At 41.4% G+C, this 19305-nt stretch overlaps 1 protein-coding gene across 1 annotated transcript in view; it reads left to right on the forward strand.

Annotated features, from left to right (window-relative positions):
• The window catches only part of LOC140190525 (adhesion G protein-coupled receptor B2-like), a 1142782-nt gene that overhangs the window by 930815 nt on the left and 192662 nt on the right, over positions 1 to 19305 (forward strand). The window contains exons 20-21 of the mRNA XM_072247176.1: positions 1175 to 1325; positions 16572 to 16641. Of these exons, the coding sequence (XP_072103277.1) occupies positions 1175 to 1325; positions 16572 to 16641 (221 nt within the window). The remainder of the gene's footprint in view (positions 1 to 1174; positions 1326 to 16571; positions 16642 to 19305) is intronic.

The following is a 19305-nucleotide window of genomic DNA, read 5'->3' on the forward strand; positions in this document are numbered from 1 at the left end:
AACCTCTGTTTCCTTCTCCCGAGAAAATACCATTGGAAAAATTCCACTTAAGATCTCTCCCATCTCTTTCAGTTCCATGGAGAGATGGTGATGCGAAACTTCAAGAAGAAATAAGAAAAAACTAGTTGTTTTCTTCTTTAGTTATGCATATTCTGGTTATGAGGCTGAAGGATTTTTCTAGACATTGTATTCAGAGTCCATGGGCACTAATTTATACGTAAATTGAGCTTATGCATCGAATGGATGACAAAACATCCATCTGCTTTTCCTCATTTGTTCCTGGCTTTTTGCCAGACCAGAGCTTATTTATACAAGTATGTTGCCATTTATATACCATTACAGTAAATGACACAATGTACTTTGCACGTGATAGAGTTCAGTCTTCAGAAGTGTTCCATCAGGCAAGTGAGTTAGTAGTAGACCAATCTTCTCACAATGAGACTTCAGCTGTTCTATTCATCCATGTTTGATATCTGCTAGACTGAGGAACAGTGGTTGAGCTCTGCTGGTGGTGTCATAAATTGATCATCCAAAGGTGGCACTGCACAGTGCTTATTGGAGATTAACGGCCTTTGTTTTATGTAGACTTTGTATCATCTATTGCATAATGGTTATGCTAATAAATATAATTTATTGTTTCAAGGTGTTTCTGAAGTCATTTGGTTGAATGCTAATCATTCCTGGGAAATCATCAGTTCAAATCTATGTCAGAATAAAACTGAAGTACTGCAAAGCTCAAGTTGTTTGACTACAGATGTTTTGCATTGATAATCATAACTGAAATTATGAAATCGCTCGTATTCAATATTTGTATTGAACTTATAAACATGTTTAACAGAAAGTAAGATTTTGTGAATAATATCAACCAGCAAAAGTTTTCAGGAAGTTTTATATTGCTGTACCCATAATATGTAAAGTGAATCTTCCTTCATTGATCTAAATATAACTGAAGTAAGCCATCAGTAATTTTGCTCCTGATGAGAGTAAAGCCCAATTCAACCCTCAAATGCTGAACTCTAAACAACAATTATATCTATTCAATGAAAGTGTGGAAGTCAAAGAAAGTTAGTAGGTTTTGCATGGAACTTCTCTGGCTCTTTAATTAGGTAGCTTCTGAATATATTTCTTATTCTCATTAAGAAATTACTTAACATATTTTTACTCTTTTCTCTAGGGTGTGTGCATGATGACAGCAGCATTCCTGCATTTCTTTTTCCTCTCTTCCTTCTGTTGGGTATTAACAGAAGCCTGGCAGTCCTATCTCGCTGTGCTAGGTAAAATTAGGATGAGGCTGATAAGAAAACGCTTTCTCTGCCTTGGCTGGGGTATGTGATACTCTTTATAATTAGAACGCATTTTGTATGTGATTGCAATGAAACTGCTAGCATTTTAAGCTCAGAGCCAAGTTACTTAGTGCTGGTTGTATTATCAAAACTGCTCAGTACAACAAATTGTGTTTCCCTTGCCCATTGAAGGTGCTGCACTAAACTGAATAATAGAGTCCATGCTCCGCTAATGAGAATATGAGTGGCCAGTCAATCAGAAGATTCATCAGTGCTGCTTTGGAATCATTATCACTGCCTGAGGCTGGTTCTTCCTTGCCTTCCTGATACGCACTCTTCTTCTTTTCTGTTCTGTTTCTGGGTAGTCTAGACCACTTTTAGCTTCTTTATCTCAAGGTTCAATTTCATCTGTTTTCTATCACCACATTGAAAATTGTGCTCCCTCTCAACACATACCTCATCCAATTAGCTTCATTGTTTTTAACAGCTTCACTTGAAATTGCTTTTCCTCTGTCATTGTCACTTCTCTGATTCCCCATGCATCTCCAAACCTACCTCTCAAAACTCTGCACAAGTCACAATATCTCCTTCATCTGCATCCAAGTTTCAACACTATTCCACAGTATCCAGAAGTAAACAGACAGCATCTCCACTGATCTGAGAATTTAATGCTTAAGTTATGCTCCTTTCATTATATTTGTCTTACACTTTTCATTGCTGTAAACCACCTGTTAGTTAACACCTTACAAATAAAGTAATGTTAGAGGAAGTTCTTTCAGTAAGTATTCTTTCTGAAAGAAAAGGATACATCTATCTTATTTTTGTTAAATTTAGCATGTGGGGAAATCATGCCATCTGAGTGCTTAGAATAAATAACAGAACTGTGCAACTTCCTCGATTTCTTACCAACCAAAAGCTGGGTACTTGGCATCTGAATGTATTCTTGTTCTAGCGGTGCAAAGATTGAGGAATCTTCCAGAAGAAGTTTCATTAAATAACGTCTGAAAGCGAATTACTAAATAGAAACTGAAACTGTTTTTCTTGGGCAATGAATTAATGCTCAAATGTGTTGTGACATTTAATTTAGGATTACCAGTGCAAAAGGAACATTTTTATAAGCTAAGAAAATAGAAACATTCAACAGATCAGGTGGCATTAGGAAAGAGCTAAATAGATTTAATGTTTCAAGTTGATGTTCTGTTATCAGGGGGGTTATGTAGCCCTTTTTATTTAAATAAGACCATAAGACCTAGAAGTGGGATCGAGTCTGCTCCATCATTCCATCACAGCTGGTCCTGGATTCCACTCAACCCCATACACCTGACTTTTCGCCATATTCTTGGATGCCCTGACTGATCAGGAAACGATTAACTTCCACCTTAAATACACCCATGGAATTGGCCTCCACTGAACAGAATGACAATCATTTGTCATAATGCTCTGCTGAAATGAGATAATATTTCCTACTTGAGAAGAATTGTTGCCTTCCAGAGGGATGAAGGGCTCTTCTTGCTCCTTTCAATGCAGCTGTGAAATTCAAAAGGCAACTTAATTCTGTCTCCTGCAGAACATCCTATCATCTGCTTCCAATTCAAGAGGCTCCTGCTATTCAACACATGGATTCTGGCTGCTATGTACTAGCTTTTCTTTACTTATTGCCTCTCTGGCAATAGAGCTTGTATAGTAGCCCTTCAATGTGTTGCATTCATTGAAGGTGCAGGGCATGCATACCTGGATACCCCAAGGGAGGAGTGAAGGATGGGGTCATATTCCCAGATTTTCTCTCTGAAGAGTATTCTGGGCGCCACAATCCCATCTATAACCGTGTGTTTGGGGCTTAGATTTTCAGATTTGAGATTCAGATTTAGATTTATTTATCACAAGTATATTACAATATTCAGCGAACTGCATCGTTGTGTTAACACCAACATACTTGGGCATGTGCTGGGGGCAGCCCCCAGTATAGCATGTCCATAATACTCAGCACAACAACACAGAACACAACAAGCAACAAAACAACAGCACCCTTTCGTCTCTCCCACCCCCCACACACAAACACAGACACAGAAGGGCCTTCAGTCTCTAGGCATTAGACAATAATCTTCAACTTCAACTTCGGGACTGGATGAAGTGTACCCCAAGCTACTGTGGGAGGTGAGGGAGGAGATTGCTGAGCCTCTGGCGATGATCTTTGCATCAATGGGGACGGGAGAGGTTCCGGAGGATTGGAGGGTTGCGGATGTTTTTCCTTTATTCAAGAAAGGGAGTAAAGATAGCCCAGGAAACTATAGACCAGTGAGTCTTACCTCAGTGGTTGGTAAGTTGATGGAGAAGATCCTGAGAGGCAGGATTTATGAACATTTGGAGAGGTATAATATGATTAGGAATCGTCAGCATGGCTTTGTCAAGGGCAGATCATGCCTTACGAGATTGATTGAATTTTTTGAGATGTGACTAAACACATTGATGAAGGAACAGCAGTAGATGTAGTGTTTATGGATTTCAGCAAGGCATTTGACAAGGTACCCCATGCAAGGCATATTCAGAAAGTAAGGAGGCATGGGATCCAAGGGGACATTGCTTTGTGGATCCAGAACTGGCTTGCCCACAGAAGGCAAAGAGTGGTTGTAGACGGGTCATATTCTGCATGGAGGTTGGTCACCAGTGGAGTGCCTCAGGGATCTGTTCTGGGACGCTTAAAATCTTCGTGATTTTTATAAATGACCTGGATGAGGAAGTGGAGGGATAGGTTAGTAAGTTTGCTGATGACACAAAGGTTGGAGGTGTTGTGGATAGTGTGGAGGGCTGTCAGAGGTTACAGCGGGACATTGATAGGATGCAAAACTGGGCTGAGAAGTGGCAGATGGAGTTCCACGCAGGTAAGTGTGACGTGGTTCATTTTGGTAGGTCAAATATGAAGGCAGAATATAGTATTAATGGTAAGACTCTTGGCAGTGTGGAGGATCAGAGGGATCTTGGGGTCCGAGTCTGCAGGATGCTCAAAGCAGCTGCGTGGGTTGACTCTGTGGTTAAGAAGGCATACGGTGTATTGGCCTTCATCAATCGGGGAATTGAGTTTCGAAACCGAGAGGTAATGTTGCAGCTATATAGGACCCTGGTCAGACCCCACTTGCTCAGTTCTGGTCGCCTCACTACAGGAAGGATGTGGAAGCCATAGAAAGGGTGCAGAGGAGATTTACAAGGATGTTGCCTGGATTGGGGAGTATGCCTTATGAGATTAGGTTGAGTGAACTCAGCCTTTTCTCCTTGGAGCGACGGAGGATAAGAGGTGACCTGACAGAGGTGTATAAGATGATGAGAGGTACTGATTGTGTGGATAGTCAGAGGCTTTTTCCCAGGGCTGAAATGGTTGCCACAAGAGGGCACAGTTTTAAGGTGCTTGGAAGTAGGTACAGACAAGATGTCAGGAGTAAGTTTTTTACGCAGAGAGTGGTGAATACGTTGAATGGGCTGCCGGCAACGGTGGTGGAGGCAGATACGATGGGGTTTTTTAAGAGCCTCTTGGACAGGTACATGGAGCTCAGAAAAATAGGTATGGGTAACCCTGGGTAATTTCTCAGGTAAGGACTTGTTTGGCACAGCTTTGTGGGTCAAAGGGCCTGTATTGTGCGTAGGTTTACTATGTTTTTATGTTTCTATGTTACTATGTGCTAGTTTATTTTCATAAACTAGCTTCACTTTTTTATTGCTCGCTTTGTGGTACTTTGCTGCTTTTTAAATTTTTCCCAGTCTTCCAGTTTTCCACTACTCTTGGCGACCTTGTATGCACGAGCTTTTAGTTTGATGCCTTCTTTTATTTCCTTAGTTATCCAAGGCTGACTCTCCCCACCCTTACTGTTCTTGCTTTTAACTGTAATATACTTTTATTGAGCACCATGAAAAATCTCTTTGAAAGCCTTCCACTGTTCCTCAACTGTCCCACCATATAGCCTGTGTTCCCAGTCTACACTAGCCAAATCCTCCCTCATCCCATTGTGGTCTCCATTGTTTAGGCATAATACACTGGTTTTAGATTGAACTATTGCACCCTCCATTTGTATAAGAAATTGAATCATACCGTGATCACTTTTTCCAAGAGAATCCCTAACTACAAGGTCACTAATTTTACCTGTCTCATTGCACAAGACCAGATCTAAGATAGCTGTTGGCTTGTAGGTTCAGTAAAGTGCTGTTCAAGAAAGCCATCATGGCTGCATTCTATGAAGTCCTCCTCAAGACTGCCTTGACCAATTCGATTCACCCAATCTATGTGCAAGTTAAAGTCTCCCATAATAACTGCTGCTCCATTCTTACATGCCTCAGATATTTCTAGGTTTATTGCCTGTGCCTCTGTAAAGTTATTATTCCGTGGCGATAGACAACTCCCACTGGTGATTTTCTCCCTTTACTATTCCTGATCTCTACCCAGATGAATTCAACATTCTGTTCCTTACATCTTATATCGTCTCTCACTATCTCCCTGATCTCATCCTTAATTAAGAACACTACCCCACCTCCCTTATCTTCCTGCCTATCCTACTGTATTACCTGATATTATTAGATATTTAATTCCCAATCCTCTCCACCCTGCAACCACGTGTCTGTAATGGCCACTAAATTATACCCTTTTTATACTGATTTGTGCCACTAGTTCACTGACCTTGTTTCAAATACTATGGCATTCAGATAAATTGCCCTTACACTCATTGTGCTCTTAAAATCTTGTAATCTTTTACTCTTTTGCACTTGACTTTTCTTCACTCCCCTCTTACTTTTCTCTTTTTTATCTTTTGCTTTTTCTTTATCTTTATCCACCCTCTTCTCTTTTACTTTATCCATACTTCTCCAATCTGTCGAATCCACCCCTTCCCCTATCCACAGCCCTAGTTTTGCAATTCACTAGGATCCCGGTCCCATCACGGTTCAGGTGAAGCCCATCCGTTTGGTACAGTTCCCTCCTTCCCCAATACTGGTGCCAATTTCCCATGAATTCAAACCCACTTCTCCCACACCAATCCATGAGTCACACATTTAACTCTCTAATCTTCTTGCCCCCATGCCAATTTACACATGGCTCAGGTAGTAATCCAGAGATTACTACCGTTTTGGTTCTGCTTTTTAATTTAGTCCCTAGCTGCTCAAATTCCCTCAGCAGAACCTCTTTCCTCATTCTACCTATGTCGTTGGTACCCACATGGACCACGACAACTGGATCTTTCCCCTCCCACTGCAAATTCCTCTGCAGATCAGATAAAATGTCCGGAACCCGGGCACCAGGCAGGTAATAGCTTTTGGGACTCTCTTTCCTCGCAACAGAGAATTCTGTCTATTCCCCTGACTATACTATCCCTAATTACTACAGTTCTCTTCTCTCCCCCCTTTTGAATGACTCCCTCATCTATAGTGCCACAGTTAGGTTGCTCATCCTTCCTACAGCTTCCACTCTGGTCCACACAGGGAGCAAGAATCTCAGACCTGTAGGACAAGCTCAAGGGCTGAGTCTCCTCCAGCACTGTCTCTTGGATCCCACTACCCGCCTCACTCGCAGTCACATTCTCTTGTCCCTGACCACAGACCGAATTTGAGGCAGCTAATCTAACCACATTGTTCTTTACCTCTTTCAGCTTGTATCTTACTTTTAGCTCGTCATCAAAATTCTTAGTACTGAAATGTTACATTTATCCAATTATGTTATATGGCTCAGAATGTTGGACAATATCTAGTAACATGAGGAAATGAATTGAAGTAGCAGAGATGTGGTTTTTGAGGAGAATGCAAAGAATATCATGGACAAAATAAATATCTAACGAGGATGTCATGAACAGAGCAAACATAAAAAGAGAAATAATGTATGAGATCATGAAAAGGCAACGTAACTTCATTGGACGTGATTAGGAAAGAGGAGTTAGAATGCACTGTAATTATGGGAAAGATTGAAGGGAAGAAAGCAAGAGGAAGACAAAGACAAATGATGTTGGAGACAGCAGCCAGAGAACTGGAAATGAATACCAATGAATTGATCCACTTGACCTGAAACAGGAGTGTGTGGGCCATGGCAGTCAAAGCTCAAACTGGGCATGGCACCTGATGATGATGATGAATCTAATAGGTGTGACTACCTTCTGACACAGAGAATCCAAGTAACTCTCCCCCCCCACAATGTGCCACGGTGTTTGAAGCAGCCAACACTTGCTGCAGATGTGGTCACCAGGAGCCACAATGGGGTCCACCAGCTCCCACATCATGCAGTTACAGCACATCACCTGATCTTGTATTATCCCTTCATTTAATTAGCTGTAATCTAGTGACTTTTTATTCAACCACTACAAAAGCCTTACCTGTGCCTTCTCGCCAAAGCCTCAAGTTCCCACTCCTACACTGGTCCACTCACACAATGGCCGCTCTGCGTTGACCCTGCTTTACTTTTATTTGCTCCTACTAATGAATCACAAATCCATTGGTCCGCCACTAATGTGCCAATCCCTGCCAAACACTCCTTTTTTTAAACTCTGCTGCCCCACCTGTATGAAGATCTCTCTCTTATTGTCAGGCCCAGTCTGCTTTCCTGGATATTCTCCTGAGACTCCCTTTCCATGGGCTTGCTGTCCAGACAAGGAGGTAATAAATTCAATTAAATGTTTGACTACGCTTCCACTATCTGCCACTGCTGCTCAATTACCAAAGTACAGGAGTAAGGTGGTTATTGCTGGGCTCCCAACTCTGAAAACCCAACTATATTGGTCATTACTCCTGAAAACCACATCCATTATCTACATTGAAAACTGAAGCAAGGTCCCACTAAGTCACCTTTAGCCACCCTCTGCTGCAGTACAGACAATTCTTCCATGCTCTGTGAGACCAGAGAAGTATGGGACTTTGTGGTAGTAAGTAACCTTGGACATCAGCTTCATAAGTGTAGATAATGAAATTGGCACATCATTGAATATGTTCATCTCTGGACCTGACTTGCCAAATTTAACAGCAGAACATGGTGCTCCATGGTAGCAGTAGTTAGAGAAATGCCATTAAAGCCCAGACTTCAGAGTTCAGAGTTCCCTTTTGGTGTCCTCTGTAAGAAGCTTTGTAGGCTCTTCCTGTGTGTGTGTGTGTGTGTGTGTGTGTGTGTGTGTGTGTGTGTGTGTGTGTGTGTGTGTGTGTGTGTGAGAGTGTGTATGTGTGTGAGTGTGTGTGTGTGTGAGAGTGTGTGTGTGTGAGAGAGAAAGAGAGTGTATGTGTGTGAGAGAGAGTGTGTGTATGTGTGTGAGTGTGTGTGTGAGAGAGAGTGTGTGTATGTGTGTGTGAGTGTATGTGTGTGAGAGAGAGTATGTTTGTGTGTGAGAGAGAGTATGTTTGTGTGTGTGTGAGAGTGTGTGTGTTTGTGTGTGTGAGAGAGAGTGTGTTTGTGTGTGTGTGTGTGTGTGTGAGAGAGAGTGTGTTTGTGTGTGTGTGAGAGAGAGTGTGTGTATGTGTGAGTGTGTGTGTGTGTGAGAGTGTGTGTGTGTGTGAGAGTGTGTGTGTGTGAGAGAGAGTGTATGTGTGTGAGAGAGAGTGTGTGTATGTGTGTGAGTGTGTGTGAGAGAGAGTGTGTGTATGTGTGTGAGAGAGAGTGTGTTTGTGTGTGTGTGAGAGAGAGTGTGTTTGTGTGTGTGTGTGAGAGTGTGCGTGTTTGTGTGTGTGTGAGAGAGAGTGTGTTTGTGTGTGTGTGTGAGAATGTGTGTGTGTGTGTGTGAGAATGTGTGTGTTTGTGTGTGTGTGAGAGAGAGTGTGTTTGTGTGTGTGTGTGTATGTGTGTGAGAGAGAGTGTGTGTGTGTGTCTGTCTATCTGTTTCTTCTGAGTTCTCTGGTCCACACTGACTGTAGTCTCCTGATGAGGAAGTCTAGTTGCAGGGAGAGGTACAGAGGCCCAGGTTTTTAAACTCATGGATTAGAACTGACGAGATGAAGGTATTGAATGGCAAGATGCAATGGATAAACAGCAGGCTGGTGTAGGTATTGCTGTTGTTCTGGTGGACTGAGATTGAGTTAGTCCATTGTTGTGGCAGTAGACAAATAAATGACTGCATGCATAATTACAATGCATAGTAGAGGCATGATGACAGCACGAGTGAATAAAGTTGCTTACGGCATTGCAGTATTTCACCTGTCAGTTGAGGAATCAATTACAGTGATTTCAACTAAACGTGCAAATGAACAGATAATGGTTAAAATTCCAGTATTTGTGTTCATCAAACTGCAAACAAATGCAACCATCCAAATGGTTGGTTGTTCACCCTTCAAATGTATTCCTCTCTCCATTTCCGTGCAATTATTATGCCCAAACTTTCAGAAAAACCTTTGGAATCGATTAGGCTGTTACTGCATGCAATATGTACTGTATTTACATCGAGTGCAGGAAGGTAGCTGCCACTGATTGACACTCATCTCTAACTCACAGACTCATGACGCCTGTTTATGGCCGATCAGGCTGAGATGTGCAGACAGAATAAACTGGAGGAATACACTGCAGAGACTCAGAAAACCACAGCACTTGACTGACCTGTAAATGTCCGCAGGATTTATAGAAACAACTTTGTAGAAAGATTGCAGACTGATGCAAGAAACAAAATATAACGATAATTGGTGACTGTAACTTTCCATATATTAATTGGGACAGCCGTCCTGTAAAAGTACTAAATGTGATGAGTTTCAGTTCAATTCAAGTTTAATTGTCATTCAGCTATACATGAATACAGCCAAACGGGAGAGTTGCTCCAGTGCCAAGGTGCAAAACATAGTACTCGTACCCACATTCACATAGCACAAAGCACACATAGCAAGCACATAGAAGTATCAGTAAGATACAGCTACTCAAAAAAATATATAGTCCAGACCCAAACATCAATACAGCTGATGAGCAAACTGGGGGGGGGGGGGGGGGGGGGCGGGGGCACATCAACTGCAGCCTGGATGCCATGCCATGCTGCCCCCAGTGGGGCACACCTGCTCCAATGTTTCTCTCTTGGCGGCTGTAAACCAGCGACTCTACAGCCTGGGCCCAAGTGCTCGCACATCGAAGATAGCAAGTACATATAAGAGCTCAACACCAGTAAGACAAAGGAGATGGTGATGGACTTTAGGAAGACAGCCTGCACTGCTCCCTGTTACTATTGATGGTGAGAACCTACAAGGAGGTGCACCTGGATGACAGACTTGAGTGGAGCACCAACACGGAGGCTGTGTACAAGAAAAGCCAGAGTCACCTCTAACTTCTGAGGAGACCGGGGTCCTTTGGAGTATGCAGACCTCTCCTTCACATGTTCTACCAGTCTGTTGTCACCAGTACAGTCTTCTATGTGGCGGTGTGCTGGGACAATGGCATCAACAGGGGTGATGCTAGCAGGTTCAATAAACCGATTAGAAAGGCTAGCTGTGTTAAAGGAGTCAAACTGGTAGAACAAAGGACCCTGTGGCAAATCCTGGCAATCTGGACAATGTTTCTTACCCTCTGCATGCCACTTTGACCGAACAGAGGAGCACTTTTAGTAATAGTTTAAGACAAATGTGCTGCTCCAAAGAGCACTATATGAGGTCATTCTTACCCTCGGCCATTAGGCTCTATAATGAGTCAACCTATAGCCGGAGAGGTGATGACCCCCTCCTGTTAGACTGTTTGAGGTAACTTATTTTTTATTCTTAGTTCTCTTTTAATATTTGTATATCTGCACACTTGTAATGTTACTGTGACAGTGTATTTTGCTTTGGGATCTATAAAGTATCTATCTGTCTATCTATCAGTAAAATACAATTGCGCAAAAAAGGTATATATAGTCCAGCCCCTGGGTCCATGAATGCAGCAGAAATCTGCAGTCAAACCACAATATAGCTAGTCCTCTGCCAAGCAAACACCATGGGGCAGCGCTGACGTACCACACCACCCCCAGTGGAGCGCATCAGCTCCAGTGCCCCTCTCCTGGTTGCTGTGTACAGGCAACACCACAGCTTCAGGCCTGGTCCTTGCAACTCGCTAATGGGGTAGAGCTACAGTACTTTCAATTCTTAATGTCTAGCAGGACCATTCAAAAGGAACAATAGTACCTTTTATTGACCCTGAAGAAGCTTTTATGATCAAACGTGTCACCATCTTACCAGAAGCATATCAAGTGTGTTCAGGAAGGTTTCCTTAATCAGTACGTAAATAAACCGTGCTCTACTCATATATTAGGGAATGAGACAGGGCAGGTGCTGGACATCTGTGTGGGGGATCACTTTGTATCTAGTGATCATAATGCCACTCAAAAGTGGGAAGCCTTCAAAAGTAACATTTTGAGAGAATGAAGCTCGTATCTCCCTCTCACTACGTACACCCTTGCCAGGAAACTGTTGTGCTAATCCGCATTTCCCACATCCTTTCTGCTCTTGTGAAATTGGCCTTTCTCCAATTTAGAATCTCAACCCACAACCAGATCTATCTTTTCTCATAGTTACTTTGAAACTACTGCGTTATGATCACGAGATGCAAAATGTACCGAGAAACAAACTTCTGTCACTTGGCCTGAGTCTTCTCTGATGGCAGATCATGTATCGAACACTGCCTCGTTGGGACTTCTACATCCTGATTAAGGAAATTTTCTGAACACATTTGACAAACTCTATCCCATGCAGTCCGTTTACACTATGGGAGTCCCAGTCAGTGTTGGGAAAGTTAAAGTCACCTCCTATAACAACCTTATGTTTCTTGCAACAGTCTGTGATCTGTCTAGAAATTTGTTCCTCTAAATCCCATTGACCATTGGGTGGTCTTGTAATATAGTTCCATTAATGTGGTCATACGTTTCTTTTTTCTCACTCAGTCACTGGCTTTTAATTACCTTGCCTTTTCCTGCTATCCTTAAATAAAGGTATAACATGTGATTTTTCTCCAAACACTTCATACCTTGTCCTGTGCCGGCAAAGACCTGTCAGTATTTCTGGAATTTTCTAGTTTTCTTCAGATTTGTCACATCAGAGTATTTTTGTTTCTTTTATTTTCAATGTTGCTGGCATTTAAAATTTCATGGATTTATTTGAAGAAGAGCAGCTGTTGGCTATGTTGCTGAAACCTCATGGAAGCTTAAGTTTAGCCTAGTAGTAAACAAAAAATACTCAGCTCAAGTCAGGGGTAGATTTATTAAGTCAGCAGTTTGCTGCAATGATCTGTGATCAGGTTGCAGTTTCATTTTGGTACCTGATGCCAAAATGCTGCAACCAGAGATTTTCAACATTCAACAGTGAATATTACTGTTGCCTGGCTACATCCCCATTATTACCATTCAGAAATACTACTTTCCCACTCCAAATGTTAGTATGTTAATATAAATATCATTTGTTTTATCCAGTATGTTCAAACAAGTCAAGGCAAGCAAGTTCATTTCAGTATTAAAATGAAATGAGATTGGTTTCTACAAAAAGAATAATTTTGTCCGTTGTATGGTAAAGAAAACTGGACCAGATGAAGTCAGATTCCCATAAAAACTGCCAGTTGAGAAGATAGATGTTATTAAAAATGCAAACAATTTAAGCTGGTGTGCTTGTAATTCTAATGATTTCCAGCTTTAAATCTTTTTTTAGAAAAGCTTTCCTTTAGCCACATCTTGTATTCAGCAGAGATGACATCTTTATATTTCCATCGGGAGAAAGGAGCAAAGAAGGTGCAAGGAGTCGTGCCTGTTTCAAAAAGCTACCTTAAGCATGCAGTTTTGGGCATAGTGGGTGATTACACTCATTTAAATATGCCTGGTAAAGCTAATTTGGTGATCTATATTTTTAGCACAAATGCTGATTATAATTAAGAGTCTTAGAATGGTAAATGTAAGTTCCATGGAAGACATGAAGGGCAATTACAATGTCATCTACACTGTGTGGAAGAAAGCCACATCATGGTCAAAATCACAACAACCAAGGATCCCATCCCAGGATGTGGTTCCAGAGCCACAAAAGCATTATGTTTCCACTTTCCTGGTCAAGTTCTGTTGATACATTTTTTTTTGTCCATCTTGTCCTAGAAGAGAATGTTATGTAATGCTTCACTCTGTTAATGAGCTATGCGATCTTTATCAAATGCGAGTGACATCTGAACTTTACATAAGAACATTTCAAAGCTATGATATTCAAAACCATATCATCATCTGCCTTTCAGCCTCAATATATTTTACATTAAAATTCATATGCCACTTCTTAAAGAACTCAGCTCATTCTCAGGCACTGGTATAACTGAAACCTGCATGAAACAGGTGGGTACCCTAGACTGCCAAAGCAACACTCCAACCAGTTGATCAGCACAGGTCTTTAGTGCTCGGCCAGGTACCCCGTCTGGGCCAAATGATTTTCGTGGATTCGCCCCCCTGAAGGCTGCTCGCTCATGCCACAGAGACTGAAATCACAGGATCGTCGAGGGCTGTGGGGGTCCATGATGGTTCCTCCAAGTTTTGATGGTTAAAACAAGCATTGAGCTTATTTGGAAATGAAGCCCTGTTGTCACTTATGTCGCTTGGCCTGACTTTATAAGCGGTGATAGTAACAAAGCCTTGTCACAACTGTCAAACATCCTTCAGGTTTTGTCCAGAATTGTCACTTCACTTGTGAGATGGCTTTATGTAGATCATATCTGGATCTTTTGTAACTTTTTTCATCACCAGACTTGAATCACTCTGATCTGGCCCTCAGCAAATCATTGTGGATCCAGGACTTCTGGTTTATGAAGACTCTGATTGATATTGTGTGGATACAATCACCTACAACTGCTTTAATAAAATTTGTGTCAATCATGATATATTCATTCGGATCCACAGATCACAGCCCAGTCCACCGACTCGAAGCACTCCTCTGCTTCCAGTGACTACCTCTTGGTTGTCCTAATCTCTGAAGTTTTGCTCTTTGGCCTCTGCCTGTATGCAGGCCGGAAAAGGACAGCCAAGTGATCTGATTTCCTGAAAAGCAATTTGGGCATGAAATGGTAGGCGTTCCGTATCTTAGTTTAGCTGTGGTCTAGTGTGTTGGGACCTCTGGTGCTACAGGTTACAGTATATGCTGATGGTAATCGAACAGGGATTTCTTCAAACGAGCCTGGTTGAAGACCCTGACTATAACTTGAAATGTGTCGGGATGGACTTTTCTTGTTGGGAGACAACATCATGCAGTACCTTAAGCGCTTGATTATAGTTAGCCGTTGATGGTATGTCAACTGCGGTCAGGATTATGGAGGAGAACTCCCTAGGTAAGCAGAACAGATGGCACTTGGTATTCAAGATCGGAACAACACAAGTTCGACAAAACTGCCACATTAGGCACTGATGTGCAGCATCCACAGCAGGAGAACGTGCTAGAGGGCATAGCTCTGCTGGAGAGATGTCAGATGAAGATGTTTTGCAGAGCAATACTTCTTAAGAATATATGTGAAATCCCTCTTTACTGGGCATCTCTGGAAATGCAGCTCATTAGCTCCTCGCTAACAGCCACTGGACTCCACAGCGAGAAACCCACCTTTCTCAGGCTTCATACACCTAGGGCGTATACGACTTTGGCCCTGATAAATCTCTGAGGTTGGGATGTCTCGTCCGCCCAAACCCCAGTTTGTGTGAATGCTGTGTGACCTACTGTCCCTGGCAATTGTCCGTCAGCAAGAAATAACAGATCATACACTGCATACAATTATAAAGAAGTATGTTTAAGAATGTTAACTTAAGCAAACAGTTATTCAAGGAAAGAAAGCAAAAAACAAAAAGGGTCCATTATTCTTAAACAGTCATCTTGAACTTGTCTGTCACTCACATGCTGGACCTTTGGTCTGCGTGTAAGCACACACCAGCTTCCGAATGTCATTCAAAATCCATCTCAAAGAAACAGTGTCCCACGGTCCTTCCTCCTTGAAGCCGTTCATCTGCATGAAGCACCTTGTGCAACAGGAACAGCATCCTCGGCCATCTTCACTACTGTCTTCTCTCAGCTCCCGCAAAAAAAATGGGATTTCCCCACACCAGTGTCCTTCAGAATCTTCTCCCATTTTCACCATCCTGATGGTGGACACCATAAATTCTAGGTTAAACAAGAAAGCCTCTTCTCATCTCAGCTCAAACCCATACAGGCTGAAAGCAGAATAGACTGCTCTTACAGAACTGAAATACCTACAGCATAACTGTAAAGATCTTAACAGGGTGCTATATATATATAAATAGATAAACAAAATGCTTTGTGTAATGGATAACTTGGCCAAAAGCTTATCGTTATGTTCAAGGTAATGGAGTAAATTGCACTGAGTTGCTTCATGGCTGGATGTGGAGTTCAGAGACCAGAGAGACAGGCCAATTCCACTCACTACTCTGTGGAACTTGACATAACACCACATCCAGTGAGGTCACAGCTTTCATAGCAGCCATGTTAATGACATGTAACTCAGATCAGCTTCCCCAAACTTTGAATGGCATGCAAGATATAGCAAAGTGCTGCAAAAGAAAATCAGATATCTTCCACTGTGGCTCTGGGCTCCTTGTAGTTTGTCTCATTTGTTCATGGATCTGCAGGAAATGAGAATCTGGATCCAAGTGACCCTTTTCCTGCTTCTTCCATAAGCACTTCATCATTGATTTGTTGTTAAATGTGATCAATGATCAATGTAGTCCAGGATGATATACCAGCTGCTGAGATAGTACTCGAGCAGGGTTGTCATGCCTTTTAGCCTTCAGTGACCTACCAGGAGTAACCCACTTTGCTGCCACTAAGATATTTGCTGCACATCAGCTAGGTCAGCACCAACGTATCTAAATAAAGAAAATATAGAGTAATTCTCTAATACTATTCCAAGCTTTTTATTTGTTGTGGATACAAATTGGAAATAATATTACCAGAAACTTTTAAAGTGTGATACAGTTGTCAAGTGATGATTAGGTACGTGATATGTGTACCTTGGTGGATATCAAATTTCATAAGACAAAAACATACTGAAAAACATGATTCAGAATCTGCTTTATTCCTATCACCGTCTTATATGACATGAAATGTGTTGCTCGGGGGTAGCACTATCAGCCAGTCGGTTAGCACAGGTCTTCAGTTCCCGGCCAGGTACACTGCTGGTCCCTGACACGTCAAGAGGGCTCAAATCTCGTTAGCTTTGCCTGCTGTTTATCTATCACCAACTAACACCTCACAGTGATAGATGATGAAGCTGAACATCCTGGGCTGCAGCCTAGAAAGTCTCAGAATTATATAACTGCTGAAGTTCCCAGGTGTGATTTGCCTAGTGGTTTTCATGCTTGTTTTCTCAATATTTCTCCTCAGGATTACCTGCGTTGATTGTGGCCATTTCAGTGGGCTTTACCAAAGCAAAAGGATATGGAACAGCCAATTAGTGAGTATTTGTAGAAATACATGAGCCTTGTATTCCATCACGGAGTCACTCCTCCCCTAAATGCCAATGAAATTTATATTTTTGAGCAATTGGCTAGTTACCCCTGCCTGTTCACAGTCATCAGTGGCAAACACTCATAGAAGCAAAGTGAATTACCCACACTTCTGGAACATCAATTGACTCTGTTTGTTGTGTTAATGCCAAACTGAAAGCCGACAGTAGACAACAGAATTAGGATATTCAAAGTTCAAAGTAAATTTATTATCAAAGTACATATATGTCATCATATACTACCCTAAGGTTCATTTTCTTATGTGCATTCACAGCAGGTACAAAGAAACCCAATAGAATGAATGAAAAACTCCGCACAAACAAAGAACGTTCTGACAACCAATACACAAAAGATGACAAAATGTACAATATAAAAAGAAAAACAAATAATAATTAGTGTATGAATAGATAGATAGAAAGGTAGATTGTTTGATAGATAAATAGATATAAAGATGAATATTCAGATAGATGGATAAATAGAAAGATAGATAGCATGTATGTTTGATGGTATCTATATCGATAGAATGATAAATTGATATACAGATACACATATAGATAGATGGATAGATGTATAGAGAAAAGGAGATAGATAGATAGAGAGGGATAGATTGATAAGTAGATAGAAAGACAGGTGGATAGATAAATCGATAGCTAGATTGATTAATAGATAGATAGATAAAAATTCAGAACGTAAGTTGTAGAGTCCTTGAAAGTGAGTTCATTAAGCTGTGGAATCAGTTCAGAATTTAGGTGAATAAAGTCATCCACTATGATACAGGATCCTGATGGTTGAAGGCTAATAACTGTTCGGAAAAGCTGGTATGTGGGACCGAAGGCTTCTGTATCTCCTGCCCAAGAAGAGAGCATGGCCGGGTTGGTGGGAGTCGGGGTCGTCTTTGATGATGGATGCTGCTTTTTCTGTGACAGTGCTCCTTGTAGATGTGTTTAGTGCTGGGGAGGGCTTTTCCTGTGAAGCACGGGGCTGCATCCACAACTTTGTGTAGGTATACTTTAAGAAATTATTTGCATGCTTTGCTTTAGGAGATGTTAAACCCACACCCCTAACACCCCTACATGTATCAAAGACTCAGTCAACAGTAGCATTGACACTCACACAGCCACTCACAGAGCAGTGACCCCTCCCCTCCATGCCAGCTCCCCATGAGGAGTTGGGCAAGAGGCAGAATAGCAAAAAATAGGGACGTGGAAGAGAACAATACATGGCTCTCCCAGGGAAATATCACTCCTGGCACAAATCCAAGTTCTGTAGAAATGAAAATTACAGGGATGATTTCCAACGTATAAAAATGACATCTCTGGAGACCCTTTAAATCATTTTGGTTTCACTCCTTTCAGAATGATATATTGTAGATCTGTGAATTAATTATAAAGGTTATAATTTGTGATCTTTTGATCCTATTTTTTTCAGTAAGTAGGTAATAGGCACTCTGCTTTTTGATAGCATCGTTATCGGAGAGAAATAAGATGAGGAAGAGAAAGGGGTGTTCAGATGAATTGCAATAGGTAGTGCCCAGTCAGTTGCCTGATGGATGGGACTTCTAAAAAGCATGCATAAAATCACTATTTGCACTAAAAAAAAGCTCAAATAATTTTCCCCAGTTTAAATCTGGTGTTAATAATCAATAATTTTATCAAAGAATTTGCTAAGGTAAAAATAATTGCAATAGCAGTACAATAATATTTTCATGATATTTTAATAATCACTGCAATTCCTGGTCTTCAGAGATACCCAAATTTCATTTACCTGCCAGGTTTGTTTAACGCTGTTTACTCTCTAGAGTAATTCCACTAATTATGAGAAGCTGAAAACTAAATTATTTAAAATCCCTCATGAGCTACATCAGAAGGGCTGGGGTGTTGGTTTTCATTTTAATGGTCTTTTAATATTTTAGGTGTTGCAGCAGTTAACCTTGAACTTAGCTGCTAATACTCCTTTTAAATGAGGAAGCCAATTTCCAGCTTTTACCAACAAAATCTATTATTTCTAATGGAGTTCCACTTACCCAACATATCCAGAAATGGCACAACTGTGAGATCTCACCTAATCCACTATTTACATCATTAATGGTTAGAATGAAGAGCTTTTAACAAAATTTTATCAGCCTATAACATAAGGAAATGGTATTTTTGCATATTCCACAGTTGGGAATATGTGATCTGTTTTTTGCCACTGACCTTGTAGACAGAATAGCCATGTCACACAGTATATTTGGAGTCAAGGAAAAAAATTCCTATTTTAAAAATCACGCAGTGGAGGCCCTTCAGCCCACAATGTTGTGCTGACTTTTAAATCTACTCCAGCATCAATCTAACCCTTCCATCCCACAAAACCCTCCAATTTTCTTTCAAGCATTTCAAAGTACAAGAAACACACATCAAAGTTGCTGGTGAATGCAGCAGGCCAGGCAGCATCTCTAGGAAGAGGTACAGTCAACGTTTCGGGCCGAGACCCTTAGCTCTTCTTTCAGTTAGTCCTGACGAAGGGTCTCGGCCCGAAACGTTGACTGTACCTCTTTCTAGAGATGCTGCCTGGCCTACTGCATTCACCAGCAACTTTTATGTGTGTTGCTTGAAATTCCAGCATCTGCAGAT

This window comes from Mobula birostris, chromosome 30 (assembly GCF_030028105.1).
Source record: "Mobula birostris isolate sMobBir1 chromosome 30, sMobBir1.hap1, whole genome shotgun sequence".
NCBI lineage: Eukaryota > Metazoa > Chordata > Chondrichthyes > Myliobatiformes > Myliobatidae > Mobula > Mobula birostris.